The 17852-nt window shown below is 49.0% G+C and overlaps 1 protein-coding gene across 1 annotated transcript; it reads right to left on the reverse strand.

Moving 5' to 3' along the window:
• Positions 1-1041: 1041 nt before the first annotated feature.
• On the reverse strand, positions 1042-16307 carry LOC140904644 (E3 ubiquitin-protein ligase TRIM21). The gene is made up of 6 exons (XM_073327076.2): positions 15885-16307; positions 11737-11832; positions 9899-10129; positions 6047-6069; positions 5851-5951; positions 1042-1739 (listed from the first exon to the last, which is right to left on the reverse strand). The coding sequence occupies exons 1-6, from the start codon at positions 16305-16307 to the stop codon at positions 1180-1182; spliced, it is 1434 nt and encodes a 477-aa protein (XP_073183177.2). The 3' UTR covers positions 1042-1179.
• Positions 16308-17852: the final 1545 nt, after the last annotated feature.

Here is a 17852-nt window from a genome sequence, read left to right on the forward strand (position 1 = left end):
TATAATTATTTGGTTAGGATAAATATTTTGCATTTCTTGAAATGAAACTCTTTAAATACAAATGATGCCATTGAGAGAAGTTAATCTTTAATGGAGATTTCAGGGAAGAATCACAAAATAAATGTAAATAATTCTATTTCTAAAAATATGTTTAGATGCTTGTTTTGGAAATACTGTTGAAAAGGATATTAAAATATTCTTGTTACTGTACTGACATTTCCTAAATTGGAACAATTTTTTTTTAAATTCTTTCTTTTGCTCCATATTTTACGTTGAGATTTCACAGGGGTAGAAATTCTGAGACGAGTGAATGATCCCTCTCCACCATCATCTGCTACACCTGGGCCAGGGGGTGCGGAAAGGTGAGGGGCAGCAAAAACCAGTAGCTGTCTGTCAGTATTTCTTACCAGTATTATCCTATGCTGGGAGCCATGTCACACACTGCACCAGAGGCAGGGGTGTGTGGAGCAAGGAAATGCAGGGGGGGGCGGGGGAAATTACCTGGGATCCTTCCCATGAGTGGTGCCTGTACCCAGCCTGCTCACACAGCCCTGGGGCTGGGCTCTCACTCCCCTACCCCTGACCCCGCTAATGAATCCGCACTTCCCACCCCTCCTTCCATCGAGCTGGGACCAGCTCCCCGCACACTGCTGAGTCTGCAGCACAGAGCAGCCCCTGCAGCAGGGCCCCGGTTCTCTCACCTCTGCCGCCATGCTGCCCCCTATGGCCGTTTCACTCCCCTCCATGGGCAGAGACTCCCCCAGGGCAGGAAATGCCCCAGGGGCTCACTGGCCCCCTCACACTCACTGGGCCCCTCTCCTCACCGCTGTCATTTAGACCAGGGGATTGTCCCACATGTGGTCTGTCTCCCCACCCCCTCTAATTACATCCCTTCCCCTTGTGATCTGGGCTCTTCTCTTCCTGATGCTTCAGGCCCCTTCCCACACCACCGTGCCACCCCTGACATTGCACCCATGCCTCTCTGCCCCTGCAGCCTGCTTCCTGCACCCCCTTCTCAGCCTCTCTCCCCTCCCCCAGCTCACAGGCCTGGTGCTGGGAACTGAGAGAGAAGGGGGTGGAGGGGGCAGGCAGATGATGCCCTTTAGACCATCCCCAGGAGAACAGACTTGGGGGCTGGTCAGCGCTGGGAGGGGCCAGTCTCTGCTACAGGTGTCACTGTCAGGGACAGAGATTCCCTCTGGCCTGAGCTGGGACCGGGCAGAGGATCAGGGGAGCCGCGTTTTCACCCCCAGTGTTGAGACCAGGACAGAAAAAAGGGCAGAGCATCCCGGAGAAGGTGCCAGTGAAAGTGAAGAGATGGGACCTGTCAGTCACATTGTAAAACGAGACCTCGCCCGCCTCATAGTCCAGGAAAATCCCCACCCGGCCGGGCCTGATGCTCACTGGGAGGAGGCTCAAGGGATCAGTAAGAGCCTCATATTTCTTACCCCTCAGCCACACAGCCCAGTATCCATCCTCAGGGGAGAGGAAGACCTTCCCCTTCCTGCTCACAGATTCCCTGCAAACCCCAAGAGCCCACTCAGGCTTGTCTCCCACCTCCACCTCCCAGTAATGCTTCCCGCCCTTGAACCCCTCAGAACCCAAGACATTGGGGCCTGTATCAAATCTCTCAGGCTTGTCGGGCAGATCCTGGCGTGTGTCTCCGAGTCTCACACGTTTCCGATCCTCAGACAGGACGAGGTTGGGATTTGCCGTGTCTGGATCCAGAGTCACCTCCACTGGGGAGAGAGTCACAGAGTCAGAACCGGGGGCAGGGGCTGGTCACTGGGATCAAAGAGAAATTAACCTGCGTCCAGTCCAATCGCTGAGGGGTGGGAGTGTTATTGCCTGAGGGGAGTCAGGGCCTGTCTGCCTGTGAGGAGACAATGAGGGGGAAAGGGCGGTGGGGGGGGGGGGGGAGGGGAGAAGGTGCCAGTGGGCGCCGGGGTGGGGGGCAGGCTGATGCTGTAAGTGGAAAGGGGAGGGGCAGGTGACAGAAACAGAGGGGGTGGAGGGACACAGGGGAGGGGCAGAGGAAAGGAGCAGGCACAAGATGTGACGAAGCGGGACTGTTCTTAATGTTTCCTCTGAATATTGTGGGGGTACCTCAGTTTCCCCTATGCAGTTCTTAAGTATCTAGGTGGTGGGATAAAGGTGTATGATCGTTGCAGAGCCCTAGAGGGCAGGTGTGTGCAGGGGTTTGGACACAGAGAATGGCCGACACCCTGTTTCCTGGAAACTGATGGCCTGGGCCCTTCCCCCCTGCAAGGTGAGACCTAAAGGGTTGGAGAACAAAGGAATCAGGTGACCTCCTGGCCCGGGAAAGGGACAAAGCCCAGAGGAGGAGGGGCTGGAGAGAGTTTTCAGTTTGGGGCTGGCTGGGGACATGGAGTGAAGTGCAGACGTGGTTGTCTGGCTCACTGCCCCCCAAAATGGACCCGGCTGAGGGGTCCTGTTCTCTGCACCTACTAGCTCTGTTTTAGACCATGTTACTGTCGTCTAATAAACCTTCCGTTTTACTGGCTGACTAAGAGTCATGGCTGAGTGCGAAGTTGGGGTGCAGGACCTTCTGGCTTCCCCAGGAGCCCGCCTGGGCGGACTCGCTGTGGGCAGTGCACAGAGAGGCAGAGGATGCTGAATGCTCCGAGATCAGACCCAGGAAGGTGGCAGTTGTGTGAGCTGTGTGTCCTGAAGACAGTCTGCTCACAGAAAGGTGACTTCCCCAGAGTCCTGGCTGGCTTCGTAGGGAGCAGTTCCAGAGCATCACCCGGGGACTCCGGGACACAAGGGCAGTGGGGGGCCAAGGGAAGAAATGGGCACGAGGAGGAGGCGGGGGTGTGTGAAGGGAAGAGCAGGTTCTAGGGTGCTGCAGAGGGTGAGCAGACAGGTGGGCACCTGAGGAAAAGGAGGGGATGGGAGAAGGCACAGGTGACAAGGGGACAAAGAGGGCTGAGGGGTAGGGCAGGTGCCAGAGGGGAATGAGGAGGCAAGGGGTGGGGCAGACCCCAGGGGGCAATAAGGGAGCAAGGGAAAGGTCAGTTATCAAGGGGGAGAGGGGCATGAGGGGTGGGTGCCAGGAAGACAGAGGTGGAGCGGGGGAAGGGGTAGGCATCAAAAGGGATGGGGAGGGTTGAGCAGAGGGGCAGATGCAAGGAGGGGAGAGGGGAGAGAGGAGAGGGTGGGCACCAGGGGGCATGGTGGGAGTGGGGGAACAGGTGAGCACAGGGGGGTAGAAAGTGGGATATGGAGAAGGGCCGGCCCTAGAGGGGCAGAGAGGTGTGGAGATGTGGGCACCAGTGGGGCAGAGATGGGATGAGGGGAAGGGCTTGGACCAGGGGACCCAAAGGGGGGCAAGGGAAGGGGCTTGCACCAGGCAGGCAGAGGGGGTGCCCAGGATGTGGTTCCAGGGGGTGGCAGGAGGCTGGCCCCTTCCTAAATGAAGAACCAAGGAGAAAGGCTCAGGATCATGACAGGCTCAGAGCTCAGCCATGCCCAGGCCCAAGGGCATAGGTGCCAACTTCCTCTGTTCCTGGGGGGTGCCTGACCCCCGCTCCACTCCAGGCCCTGCCCCCACTCCACCCTTTCCCCCAAGCTCTCACCCCTGCCCTGCCTCTTCCTGCCCCCAGTCCGCCCCCTCTGCCCACCTCTTCCCACCCCTGCTCCTCCTCCTCCTCCCACCCAGCACCTCCTGCACACCACCAGCTGAACAGCTGATCACGGTGGGTGGGAGGGGCTGGGGAGAAGGGGTAGATGCTGATCCGTGGGGCTGCCGATGGGTGCTGAGCACCCTCTATTTTTTCCCCATGGGTGCTCCAGCCCCGGAGCACTTACGGAGTCGGTGCATATGCCCCAGGAGGCTCATCTTGGTGCGTGGGCGGGAGGGACAAGGGGCTCAGGTCACACGAGAATATTCTGGAGCAGTGAGGGATCCTGTGGGGGGCAGTTGATGCTGCTGCCACTTGCTCACAGTCCCGTGTTCCTGGCACTACTTCAGGTGCCACTTTTAATGCCCCCGCCATGATGGGCAGCCCGGTGTGATGGATGGGATGGGGAGCAGCAGGCCCCCCTCTAAGGCAACAGCTGTAACACCTCCTTAGCAGTAGCCCAAGAGAATAACAATGTTATTGAGGGTTCCACTTCACCACTTTCATGCATAGAACCAAGGCACTTCCCAGAAAGAGAAACCGCACTCAGAACGGTGACATCTGCTGAATTGGACAGGGGAGCATCAAACCACCCAATCCCTGAACACAAGGGCATGCCCAGAGGAGGGTTCTGAAGGGAAGCAAATCTTAATGTGCACATCCCGGGCAGCACGTTCACAGCTCCAGCATGTGCAGTGGCATACTCCCACCATTGCACTCCAGTGCAAATCCTTCACTCTGACCTCAGGCGTTCCTCCGCGCCAATATCCCGTCTCCCTCCTTCCCGCCTCAGTTACACGGATGAAGGGGAAGGCAAAAGAAGAACTGGTTAAATAAAAAGCTAACTCTTTTTTTGTTGTTTCCTTCTTTCAAAAGTTTTCAGTGAAAACATGGACAACTTTTTCTCAGGTTTTGTTTAACTGAAAAAACAAAAAATCTGGTAAAAATGAAAAAAATCAAGTGACACTCAGAATAGACCCAGGCTCCAAGTCACTTATTTCTCCTGCACTGGGAAGCCAACCTGCAATGCTCTGCGATCTGCTATCGCCTGGCAGGGGGACGACACTCACGGCAGAACAGGACATTGGTGTTGGAAGAAGGGGCGTAGCATTTTTGACCAGCTGTAGTGAAAAGTCTCAGAGCTGGACCATTTAGCTGGGGTGGCTCCTCCCCGGACCCCTCTGTGGTGTCTGGGGTTCTCCTCAGGCCAGGGGAAAGGAGAGGGGACAGGCAGGGGTGACCCTTGGCTCAGGCTAGCTGGCACTGGCCTCTCACATCCTGTCTCCAGGGGCAGGCAGGGGCTGCCAGGAAAGCGGAACTGCAGCAGTCAGCTGGTGTTGTAGGCAGGAGTCTGAGCAGCCTGTTTATTCCAGTACTGCAGGCAGCTGCCACAGGCTGCTGCCTATTCTTGCTGGGAGTGCCAGGCCTGGGACAATGCCCCCAGCTGTTCCACTCCTGACAGCCACTTATATGGCACATGTTGGTGACTTTGAGATGTCTTGTCAATGCTGAATATTGCAACGGTTACAGCTTCTATAGGAGCCAGGAGTGGCCAGTGCCTGGGGCAACAAACTAGGAGACCTTCGTTCTGTTCCTGGCTCTGGTCTGACCTTGGGCATGTCTTTGTGCCTCAGTTTCCCCTCTGGAACGCTGGGACAATGAAAACTTCCTCCTTGGAAAGCACTTTGCAAGTTGTGGCTGAATAACTCCATATAAGAGCCAAGTGTTGTTCCCTTTCTGAATTATATGTAATGCTAACAGTTCACAGCCCCTGGGGACCGAGCAGTGATTGGATTTTTACCAGCAATGCAGATGTGCTGGAACTAGAGGTGCTGGGGGTGTGGCAGGAACCCCTGGCTTGAAGTGGTTTCCATCATATACAGGGTGTATAGCTTGGTTCAATGACTCTGAGCACCCCCACTGTACAAATTGTTCCAATGTCACTGCAGGAGTTGGTACATTTACTTCACAGGCTTTTTCAGTGTTAAATCATCAAAGGCAGAGTCCCTGAATGTAAGTGCCCCTTTTCCATAGGGGGCCCGGTATTAACGCATTGGCCTCTCTGTATCATAGCACTTTTAGTACCTTTGGCTGGAAGAGCCCAGAGGAACCTGGCACTTGGATTTAGGAATGGGGAAACATGGGTGCTTTTCAGGTTGCAGATAGGAAAACCTACAGAGCCCCTGCTGCGTTAGTGTTAACTTACCTGTGAATTCCCTCAGCACTTCCATCATGCCGGGGACTCTGTATGCATCCTTCAGTTCAGCAGCACTGAGCTCTGGTCCCTGCAGCCTCATCTGCTCACTCCTACGGAGAACACAGTCCAGTTATCGACGCTCAGCACAGGCACCCGTGCAATGGGCTTGATAGAAATTGATGGTGAACTGAACATGGAATCTCACCTGGCCAGTGTGCCCTTTACATCCTACGGAGACAGTAAATAAGGAAGTGTTAGTGTTGTACTGTTCAGCTGTTAGAAGAATAGAATCATAGGACGGGAAGGGATCTCAAGCGGCCATCTAGTCCAATCCCCTGCACTCATGGCAGGACCAAGCACCATCTAGACCACCCCTGACAGGTGTTTGTCTAACCTGCTCTTAAAAATCTCCAATAATGAAGATTCCACAACCTCCCTTGGCAATTTATTCCAGTGTTTAGCTACCCAGACAGTTAGAAAGTTTTTCTTAATGTCCACCCTAAACCTCCCTTGCTGCAATTTAAGCCCATAGCATCTTGTCCTATTCTCAGAGGTTAAGGCGAATAATTTTTCTCCCTCCTCCTTGTAACAACCTTTTAGGTACTTGAAAACTGTTCTCATGTCCCCTCTCAGTCTTCTCTTCTCCAGACTAAACAAACCCAGTTCTTTCAATCTTCACTCAGAGGTCATGTTTTCTAAACCTTTAATCATTTTTGTTGCTCTTTTCTGGACTTTTTCCAATTTGTCCACATCTTTCCTGAAATGTGGTGCCCAGAACTGGACACAATACTCCAGTTGAGGCCTAATCAGCGTGGAGTAAAGTGGAAGAATTACTTTTCGTTTCTTACTTACAACACTCCTGGTAATACATCCCAGAATGATGTTTGCTTTTTTTGCAACAGTGTTACACTGTTGACTCATATTTAACTTGTGGTCCACTCCTTCCTAGGCAGTCATGTCTCATTTTGTATGTGTGCAACCGATTGTTCCTTCCTAAGTGGAGTACCTTGCATTTGTCCTTATTGAATTTCATCCTATTTAGCTCAGACCTTTTCTCCAGTTTGCCCAGATCATTTTCAATTTTAATCCTATCCTCCAAAGCACTTGCAACCCCTCCCAGCTTGCTATCATCTGTACTTTCTATGCCATTATCTAAATCATTGATAAAGATATTGAACAGAACCCAAAACTGATCCTTGTGGAACCCTACCCTTTATGCCCTTCCAGCATGACTGTGAACCACTGATAAATTGAAATGGTTATCAAACCAGTTATGCACCCACCTTATAGTCACTCCACCTAGGTTGTATTTCACTAGTTTGTTAATGAGAAGGTCATGCAAGACTATAACAAAAGTCTTACTAAAGTCTAGATATACCACATCTACCGCTTCCCCCATCCACAAGGCTTGTTACCCTGTTAAAGAAAGCTATCAGGTTGGTTTGACACTATTTGTTCTTGACAAATCCATGCTGACTGTTACTTATCAACTTATTATCTTCTAGATGTTTGCAAATTGATTCCTTAATTATTTGCTCCATTATCTTTCCAGGTACAGAAGTTAAGCTGACTGGTTTGTAAGTCCCTGTGTTGTCTTTATTTCCCTTTTTATACATTGGCACTGTATTTGCCCTTTTGCAGTCTTCTGGAATGTCTCCCATCTTCTATGACTTCTCAAAGATAATAGCTAATGGCTCAGATATCTACTCAGTAAGCTCCTTGAGTATTCTAGGATGCATTTCATCAGGCCCTCGTGACTTGAAGATATCTAACTTGTCTATTTAATTTTTAACTTGTTCTTTCCCTATTTTAGCTTCTGATCCTACCTCATTTTCTCTGGCATTCACTATGTTAGATGTCCAATCACCACCAACCTTCTTGGTGAAAACCGAAACAAAGAAGTTATTAAGCACCTCTGCCATTTCCACATTTTCTGTTATTGTTTTTCCCTCTTCATTGAGTAATGGGCCTACCCTGTCCTTAGTCTTCCTCTTGCTTCTAATGTATTTGTAGAATGTTTTCTTGTTACCCTTTATGTCTCTAGCTAAATTGATCTCGTTTTGTGCCTTGGCCTTTCTAATTTTGTCCCTACATACTTGTGTTATTTGTTTATATTCATCCTTTGTAATTGGACCTAGTTTCCCCTTTTTGTAGGACTCTTTTTAGATTTTTAGATCATTGAAGATCTCCTGGTTAAGCCAGCATGGTCTCTTGCCATACTTCCTATCTTTCCTATGCAGTGGGATAGTTTGCTCTTGAGTCCTTCATAATGTCTCTTTGAAAAACTTCCAACTGTCTTCAGTTGTTTTTCCTCTTAGACTTGCTTCCCATGGGGTCTTACCTACCAACTCCCTGAGTTTGCTAAAGTCTGCCTTCTTGAAATCCATTGTCTTTATTGTGCTGGTCTCCCTCCTACTATTCCTTAGAATCATGAACTCTTGTCATGTCATGATCACTTCCACCCAAGCTGCCTTCCACTTTCAAATTCTCAATCAGTTCCTCCCTGTTTGTGAAAATCAAATCTAGAACAGCCTCCCACTTAGTAGCTTTCTCCACCTTCTGAAATAAAAAATGGTCTCCAATACATTCCAAGAACTTGTTGGATAATCTGTGCCCTGCTGTGTTGTTTTCCCAACAGATGTCTGGGTAGCTGAAGTCCCCCATCACCACCAAGTCCTGTGCTTTGGATGATTTTGTTAGTTGTTTAAAAAAATGCCTCATCCATCTCTTCTTCCTGGTTAAGTGGTCTGTAGTAGACCCCTACCATGACATCTCCCTTGTTCACAGAACGGCTTGTTAATTTTCTCTGTTCCCTGAGACTTTGCAGAAAACACCTGCTGCTCTGAGTTACATTGAGATTTGTAATAATTAGGTAATAATAACTGAATGGTGTATGATTGCAATGGTGCTCATGCACAACGCCAGCCCCAGAGAAGTGCAGACAGATGCATGACTCATCAGTCACTAATGGTACTGTGGGGTGCACTGGGTCACTAAATAGTGTATTAACTATTTGAAAACAACAATAAGAGAAATTTAATTTTCACAAAAATATTCTGCAGATTTTCCAGCTACTGTGCTGAGCTGCCAAAATAAATCACAAGATTAGAAAAAGCCACTGTCTAAATCATGCTTATACAGGTGTTAAATAGCAACTGTAGTGCAAAAAGTGATGGTAAAACTGGCCTCTAGAGGCTGCAAATACTGGATAAAATGTGCTGACCTTACTGTGAAAATGTGTCTTCTAACTGCCCTACCAATAACAAAGTTCCGCTCTGCTGACTGGTGGAAAGAGAGAACTTTATCTTGATGCCTACACTTGATGATGTTGGGAGGTGCTCTGATACCATGGTGATGGGCACCACGTAAGAACCTAGGAATGTTGATTGGCTAATCTTTTAGGGCAAGGGTAGTCAATTATTGTTTGTAAAGGTCCAAATTTCTTGGTCAAAGGTCCAGACTCCAGAGAGAATAACCAAAATAAATAAATAAAATAACAATAATGACAATAAGTAAATAAAATATTTCGGGGCTGTTCAAAAGCATCTGGCAGTCCAGATTTGGCCCACAGTCTGCCTATTGACTACCCCTGTTTTTAGGGGCGGGGCTGTGTCTTTCTGGGTACTGGAAGGCATCCAGCAGTTGGTGGGTGCTACCCTGATAGGAACATTAAAACCAGTCAATGGGAGCTAGGTGCCTAACTTATTTGATGCTTTTGAAAACCTCACAAGGTGCCAATCTGCATCGCTAGGCACCTACATACTTCTGAAAATCTGGCCCTAAGTCATTCTTCAAAATGAGATGTGGGCTCCTAAGTCACTTAGTGTTTTTGATCATTCTACCCTTAGGTCCCTAACTATAGGGAGCCAAATGTGAACATTTTGGCCTAAATATTGCTAATAATGGTGTGTAATACTATAAATCTGTGGCACTACGTAAATAAATAGTAAATCAGTAATAATAATGATAATGGGGGGGGGGCGGGGGGGAGAACAGTCTGTATTTGTCTCCATGGATGTGGAAAATCGAAACTAAAGGGGAACTTTGTACAACTCACCTGCAGCAGCTCAGTGGCCAGTTGCTGGCACTTCTCCTCCATCTCTGAGATCAGCTGCTGAAGAGAGGAGCTTTGCTGGGCGAGTTTGGTTACATTCTCATTTAGTTTCTTCAGAGTCTCCCTCTCTTCCTCAGCCAGTCTCTGGAGAGAGAGTTTCTTTTCCTCATTCAGAAGTAGTTGTAGTTTCCCAAATTCAAACAAGATTCGCTGTTTCTGGCACTTTACTCTTTCCTTTAGTGAATAAAAATGAACAAACAAACCCATAAATATCAGCAGAATTATCAAGTGTAAGGCCATTTTGGGCGAAGTACATTAGATTTGAATGAACGTTCAGAGATTCATATTTTAAGGCCAGAAGGGACCATTGTGGTCATCTAGTCTGACCCCCTGCCTGGCACAGGACAGAAAATTACACCAAGGGGTTCCTGCATCAAACCCATAACTTCTGAGTAAATAGTCAGTAAAGCAGGGGGACCGGATTCTGCGTCTCCCACTTCCTAGGTGGATACCCCAACAGCTGGGCTATAGACCCATTCTCTTTTACACTCTGGCCCAGTGACTGTATAAGTATTTACACACAGTGGAACAATTTCAACAGAAGAGACTTGCCTTCCCCCAACTCTGCCCACAACTCTCTTGAGAAGTGTGAGATTCCCCTGTTCCAATCCTTTCTGCCCCTCAGGCCAAGGGGAAAATCTCCCACATCCCACGTGAATGCTCTAACCACTGGGCTAAAAGTTATAAGAGAGGCACCATCCTACCCCCATTCATTGTACAGGGAGCTGAGGCCCCCAAGCCACTGATTTTCCAGGTGTCTTAAGCTTTGGTTTTGTAACACCTAAGTCCCTTTGTGGATCTGGGCCAGAGTCACCTTCAAGTAACAATTACATCCTTAACTCTGCCCCCACTTGAGACAACCAACCCAAAACTCATATTTGGGAAAAAGCAACCTCCACTACCCATCCTTTCATTACACTAGATATTCATCAGGAAATGGAAAATGTCCATAAAAGGAAAGATGGGAAAGAATTAGCATCTAAAAAACAGATCATCATATGGTGTTGGGGATGCAGTCTCCAGAATCCCTTGATCAAATGCCCCTAAATTTGCCCCATGTATTCTGCACTGGTCCCTCAACAAACAACAATTTTCAAACCAATCTGAGCATGCCTGGGGATTGTAGAGCACTTTGAATGTCAGCTTTAAACTGAAATGGTGTTTCAGCCTTAAGTATGGTGCAGTAACACTGACTCTAAACGTGTATAACTCCACTAGACTTACTAGGGCTGATTCCCCTCTCATTGACCCAGTGTAAATCAGGAGTAACCCTATCCATGCTAATGGGGCTATAGCAGTGTAAAGCTGGTGTGAGCAAGAGCAGGGCTACCCCAGTGAGCAGGGTCAGTGTAAAATTGACCAAATCAGAACAGCGGCATTTTACACAGATTTGGCCCTGCTGTAAATGCTGACACAAGGGGTGAGACAGGGAAGAGTCTGGCCCTCTGCCTTCCTACTGGCCTTGATCCAGAAGGGGCTTCTGCAATAGAAATACAGATGAATAAAATATGGATTTATCTGGGCCTCATTTGCATTTTGAGTCAGGGTAAATCAATGTATTATTGTTAAGTGCCATGTAGATCTGCTAATTTTGCACTTCCATTACCCTCCATATTCCTCAGGCCAAACATTTTCAGGAATTAAAGTCTGATTATAATAATAAACAGGGTTTATTTGTTTTAATGCTATGCTCGTGTTGTCTATTTTTATCGAGAGTCTCTCGTAAATTCTTTAAAACACCTAAATGAAATGAGAGATTAAACCAAACCGCAGACACTTACTTTCCACTCTTTTGGTTTATTTTGCTCTCTGGATTCCAGCTTTGAAATCTCTTCTCTCGCTTTCTTCAGAAGCTCAATGTCGTTGTGGAGTTTCACCTGTGGGGAAAACGATGCCTGGAGAATTCTGCTGCACTGAGTCAGAGCCCTGGGGATTCCTCACCCATGGGTGGAAGGAGGGGTTTGTGGCCAAGCACAAGCCAGCAGTGGAGGGACCTGGGTTCTGTCCCCAGCTCTGCCACAGACAGAGCTGATTTGAGTGACCCCGGGGCTCTCTGCAGAGCTGTTGTATTGGGTCCCCAAACTGCCAGATCCAAGATTCGGGGTGGTGATTTTCTGCTCACCTGCCATGCCTTGTGGGGCAATGAAGGGTTTGTGGAAGGGGCTCAGGGAGTAGTGGTGTCATATAAGGAAGAACCTGTTCAGCGCCCAGCGGGACACCCCCCGCCCCAGCTTGTCCTGATTGGCAGGAGGTGGGGGAGTGCCACTCAAACACAGAGAATTAACTCTGATCCCAGGGAGGGTTTGAGCCAATGAGCTGGGGGACCAGACTGGGAAATTCAGAAGGAAATCAAAGAAAGAAGGAAAGGGAAAGGCCTTGGGTGAGGGGCCAGAGGAAGCTGCTTGGCATGGGACAGGGAGCCTGAGTGTCTAGCCAGGCATGGGGGTGGGAAGGGAAGAGCTGTGTGCTGTGCCAGGGTGAGGGAATCTGTGTAACCCCTGCTAGAGAGCCTGACCTGGATCTGCTCCTGCTCTGTCTGGGTTAGAGAAACGTGTTGTGCTCTTGGTGCTTGTTCCAGGGGTTAACTCCACCCCCTAGGATGGAGGGATTGTGTTTGTATCAAGGTGTGTGGCTGGGACCCCTTCCCCAGCGCTGGGAACCCCACTGACAGACCTTGGGCTCCAGCCCACAGCACTGGAGCACGAGCATCACACTGGCTTTTAAACTGCTTCAGCCAGTTCGGCAGCTCTGTCTGCACCAACCCTGGATAAACAAACTCCTCATGTGGATCTTGGGCAGCTCACACAAGGCCTGCTCCCCTTAAACCCCGTGTATAAACTCCCAGTGGTGTCAGTGAGGGCAGAACTGGGCCCGTCCCCTCTCTGTGCCTTGGGTCCCTGTGTGCAAAGCAAGGTGAACAGGGCAGGGCTCTGTGGCTAGACCCACTGTCTGTGTGGGGTCTGCGAGCCCGGGATGGGAAGCCGCATGCTGTGTGCAAGTACAAAGCATTACTGTTGCTTTAATTTCTTGTAAGAGCAAGAGACCATGGGGGAGTGAAAACAATAGTCAGAAAGTTCATAGATGCCCTGCACGGGCTGGAGGGCTGCCAAGCAGAGTTTCAAGTCAGAGACGTTCTAATATGTTCAGTGGGTGAAATCCTGGTCTGATTGACATCAGTGGGGCCAGGATCCACAAAGGGACTTTGACATTGCGACACTCGGCATTGCAATGCCTAACTTTTAAGATCCTCAAATACCTTAGGAACAACACTGTGATCCACAAAGCCTGAGTTAGGGGCTACGCTCCCTGTACAATGCATGAGGAGAGACAGCACCTTAGCCTGAGATCCACAAACCCCAGCATGCCGGGGTGGGAGCTGCCTAAGCTAGCAAATGAGAAGTGTTGATGAGAGATGCCCTAAATCCCCCGATTCAGGGAGATAGACACCTTACTCCAGGCTGCAGGGAGGCATCTATCTCTGCCAGTGACCCCCAGCCAAGAAGCCATCTCCTGGAGTCACGTGGTTGGACACCCAGGCTGTTTCTTGGGGGAATGAGCTATGAGTCTGCCTCACTCCACACAAAACAGCTGGAGGAGGAGAAGCCACCTGCTTTATAACTGTTAGTCTAGTGGTTGGCACACTCAGCTGGGATGTAAGAGACCCAGGTTCAATTCCCCCCTCTCTGCCTGATGATGAGAAAGGAGACACATCTGGTCATGGAAATTGTATGGCGGGCCATGAATGCTCAAAACACTGGGGATTGGGGTGTGGGAGGGAGTGAGGGCTCCGGCTGGGGGTGTGGGCTCTGGGGTGGGGCCAGAAATGAGGATGCAGAGGAGGCTCCGGGCTGGGGCTGGGTCAGGGGGTTGGGGTGTGTGTGTGTGTGATGATGGGTCCAGCTGAGGGTGCAGGCTCTGGGGTGGGACTGGGAATGAAGGATCGGGGTTTGGGGTGCAGGAGGGTGCTCCAGTCTGGGACCGAGGGGTTCGGAGGGCAGGAGGGGGATCAGGGCTGGGGCAGGGGGTTGGGGCATGGGAGAAGGTCAGGGGTGAAGGCTTCAGGTGATGTTTATCTCAAGCAGTTCCTGGAAGTAGTGAAATGTGCCCTCTTCGGCTCCTACATGGAGGCATGGCCAGGCTGCTCTGTGCCCTGCCCCATCCGCAAGTGCCGCCCCTGCAGCTCCCGGAAGCAGCGGCATGTCCCCTCTCTGGCTCCTACGCAGACGTGCGGTGCTGGCCAGGTGGCTCTACGTGCTTCCCCATAGGTAGGTGCCGCCCCTGTATCTCCCATTGGCTGTGGTTCCTGGCCAATGGGATCTGCAGGAAAGTGTTGGGGGCGGGGGCAGCGTGCGTACCTCCCTGGCTGCCCCTACATGTAGGAGCTGGAGGGGGGATATGCTGCGGTTTCCGAGAGCCGTGCAGAGCCACAGCATGCATGGAGCAGGGAAAGCCCTTGACTCCGCTCCCTGTCTGGAGGGCCAGAGCGGGGCAAGCCCCAGGCCCCACTCCCCGGCACGAGCTCCAGGGCTGGATTAAAACGTCTGATGTGCTGGATGATGTCCCCACGAGCTGTAGTTTGCCCACCCCTGCTCTAACCACTGGGAATGTTTAAAGTAGGGCTCCCTCCATCTCTCCTGTTGAAGCTGTTCCACTTTGGGTAAATAAAGAGGCTCTTGATCGCGGTGACACCTAAAACTGGGTTTTAGGTTTCAATGTACCTTTGTGGATCCAGGATCCAGGTCTCGGAGTTTTCCATTGACTTCAATAGGGCCAGGATTTCACCCAGTGTATTTAGAAGACTCCTAGCTGTCATGGCTAAACTCCATGTAATTTTAAAATTAAATATAAGCTGAGTCAGAATGGGCTCTACCCTGACATCTGGTGGTGAGCTGTGGAAAAGGCCTTCAGGGGCTGATCTCGTTTGCATGGGCACACCCACCCTGCCTAGCATAATGGGACTGCTTGCCCAAATGGTCACTTTGGCTGCTGTGGGATCCCCAGTCTCTCTGTTATTGGGGCAGGAGTAATAAAGTGTTGTTATCCTGGTTATGTGACTCAAGGACAGTAGAACTGTACTTGGCATTTTATGACAGAGGGACTCGCCCTCACCTAAGTAGCGCTTGTTAGGCAAGGGACATGGGTTCCAAAACCCTCTGAATTGAGAGAGAGAGGTTGGAGAGTTGGGGTTAGTCCTATGTGACTTCTTTACAGTGTAATGATAGGGCTAATTTTGACTCCCTTAGAAGTCTTGTTACATGCTGCAGAACTGAAATTAGATCTGAACTTTAGACCTACTCTAGGCTAGTGGTGTACCAGTACTGAGGCTCCCCTACTAGCAGCTGAAATCACTAAAGAGCTGCAGTTATTAAGAGCTAAAATCACTGAAAGCTGTGTTAAGGGGGGGGCTGAAGACATATTGGTGAGTGGCTAGTAGAGGGGAGTGGCTCACAGTAAAGATTGCAGCAGAACTCCATTGTGGGGCTGCACTGACCAGGGACAGAAATTGTAGGAGGGGGAGACTTTTGGGTTGCTGGACTCAAGAACCAAAGGGAAAGGACCCAGCCCAATCTGCTTGGGGGTGGGTCTTCTGGTTCATGGTTTGTGTTTATGGACCCTAGTTGTGGTGTTTTCCCAATTTAATGCTGAGTTGTTTACCTCATGTCGTTAAAGATTTTTGCTACACCGAGACTCTGTGCTTGTGAGAGGGGAAGTATTGGCTCTTGGAGGTGCCCAGCTCTGTGTGTGTAATTTTCCCAGGTCACTGGGTGAAGGCTCCAGCCGGTTTTGCATGGTATTGTTGAGAGGGAACCCCTGTGTACTGAACCCAGCCCTTGCTGCTGTCAACTCAGCCTGGCAGAGGGGTTACGTAAACTTACCCTGCAGTGACTTAATTTCTCCTGACTATTTAGAAATAAATAATGTTTCCTACCTTGTATTGCTGTGCAGCCTTCTCGATGGGCACCAGTGTGTGAGTTCTGTGCTCCTGGATTTTATCACAAACCAGACAAATCACCTCATCATCATTTTCACAGAACAGCTTCTCTTTGTCCTTGTGTTGCCTGCAGACTGTCTGCTTTTTTAGGTCTTCAGATTTTATCCCTAATTGCTGAATATTTTCCACTATGCTGGCAAGCTGCCTGTTGGTCTGGAAATTCTCTTTCTTGATATTTTTCCTGCATTGTGGACAGAAAACTCCCTCTGTTTCCATTTTCCTTTGTTCATAGTGCTCTGTGATACAAACTCGGCAGAAGTTGTGTTCACAGTCTATGCTCACTGGATCCTTGAAGTAACCCAGACAGATGGGACAGACCACTTCGTCCAGTAGCTTCCTCAAAGAATGGGCAGAGGCCATGGCTGTGGGAATGTAAGTGTTTCAGTGATCAGTTTCATTTCCTGACTTATACCCTAACTGCAAATTAGATGACATTTTAACAGTGAGGGTAGTAAACCATTGGAACAGCTTCTTAAGGGAAATGGCAGCATTTGTCATCAAGTCTTTAAACTGTCATTAGATGCATTTCTAAAATATTTGCTGTACACTGAACCTAATGTTAAGGAAAAGTTAACATATGTGACTCCATTTTGGTCGGAGGGGGGGCCCACCATTGTCTAGAAGCAAGCACATTATGTACCAGGAGGAGTGTTCCTTAGATACTGCATTTTTGTGAAACACTTTTTCTTGTTTTTAGCTTGCCTTGACTTCCGGTATTTGTTTTTTGTTTGTTTTTAACTTTTTGGCCTTTAATGTGGAGCCTTCTATTTTAATAATAAAAGTTACTAATGCATTGCTTTAGGACCATGCTGTGTAATTAACATACTAGTTTAGCATGAGGAATGCACCTAGCAGGAATAGATGGTAAATAAGAAAAGGGTTTGTTTATTGGCTAAGGTTTCTGATGCACAAGGGCATCATGCTTTGCTGAAAGGTATATAACCTTTGTATAATCTGCATTTGGGGTCCCTTCCTGACTAGCAGAGGGGCACCACGCTCAAGCGTAATAAACTTAGTATTTTTTAGGAACTCTGCAGTTGTGGACTTTGTTCGTGTGCCTCAGCCTAGATTCAAACTGTGCGTGGCCTAACAGGTATAATTCGCATAAATTCTGTGCGTGACCTATCAGGTATAATCCGCAGCAGTTTTGTGCGTGACCTATCAGGTATAATTCATAACACTAAGAACATAAGAACAGCCATACTAGATCAGACCACTGGTTCATCTAGCCCAGTATCATGACCTCTGACATTGGCCAATGCAGGTGCCCCAGAGGGAATTAATAGAACAGATAATCATCAAGTGATCCATCCCCTGTCACTCATTCCCAGCTTGTGGCAAACAGAGACTAGGGACACCATCCCTGCCCATCCTGGCTAATAGCCATTGATGGACCTATCCTTCATCAATTTATCTAGTTCTTTTTTGAACCACGTTATAGTCTTGGCCTTCACAACGTCCCCTGGCAAGGAGTTCCACAAGTTGACTTTGCATTGTGTGAAGAAACACTTCCTTTTGTTTGTTTTAAACCTGCTGTCTACTAATTTCATATGGTGACCCCTAGTTCTTGTGTTATGTGAAGGAGAAACTGACATTTCCTTATTCACTTTCTCCGCACCCATCACGATTTTATAGACTCTCTATCACATCCCCCTTAGTTGTCTCTTTTCCAAGCGGAAAAGTCCCAATCTTTTTAATGTCTCCTCACACGGAAGGAGTTCCATACCCCCTAATAATTTTTTTGCCCCTCTCTGTACCTTTTCCAATTCCAATATATCTTTTCTGAGGTGGGGGCCACCAGATCTGCACACAGTATTCGAGATGTGACTTACCCTGGATTTATATAGAGGCAATATCATATTTTATGTCTTGTTATCTATCCCTTTCCTAATGGTTCCCAACATT

Source organism: Lepidochelys kempii, chromosome 14, assembly GCF_965140285.1.
Source record: "Lepidochelys kempii isolate rLepKem1 chromosome 14, rLepKem1.hap1, whole genome shotgun sequence".
Classification (NCBI taxonomy): Eukaryota; Metazoa; Chordata; order Testudines; family Cheloniidae; genus Lepidochelys; species Lepidochelys kempii.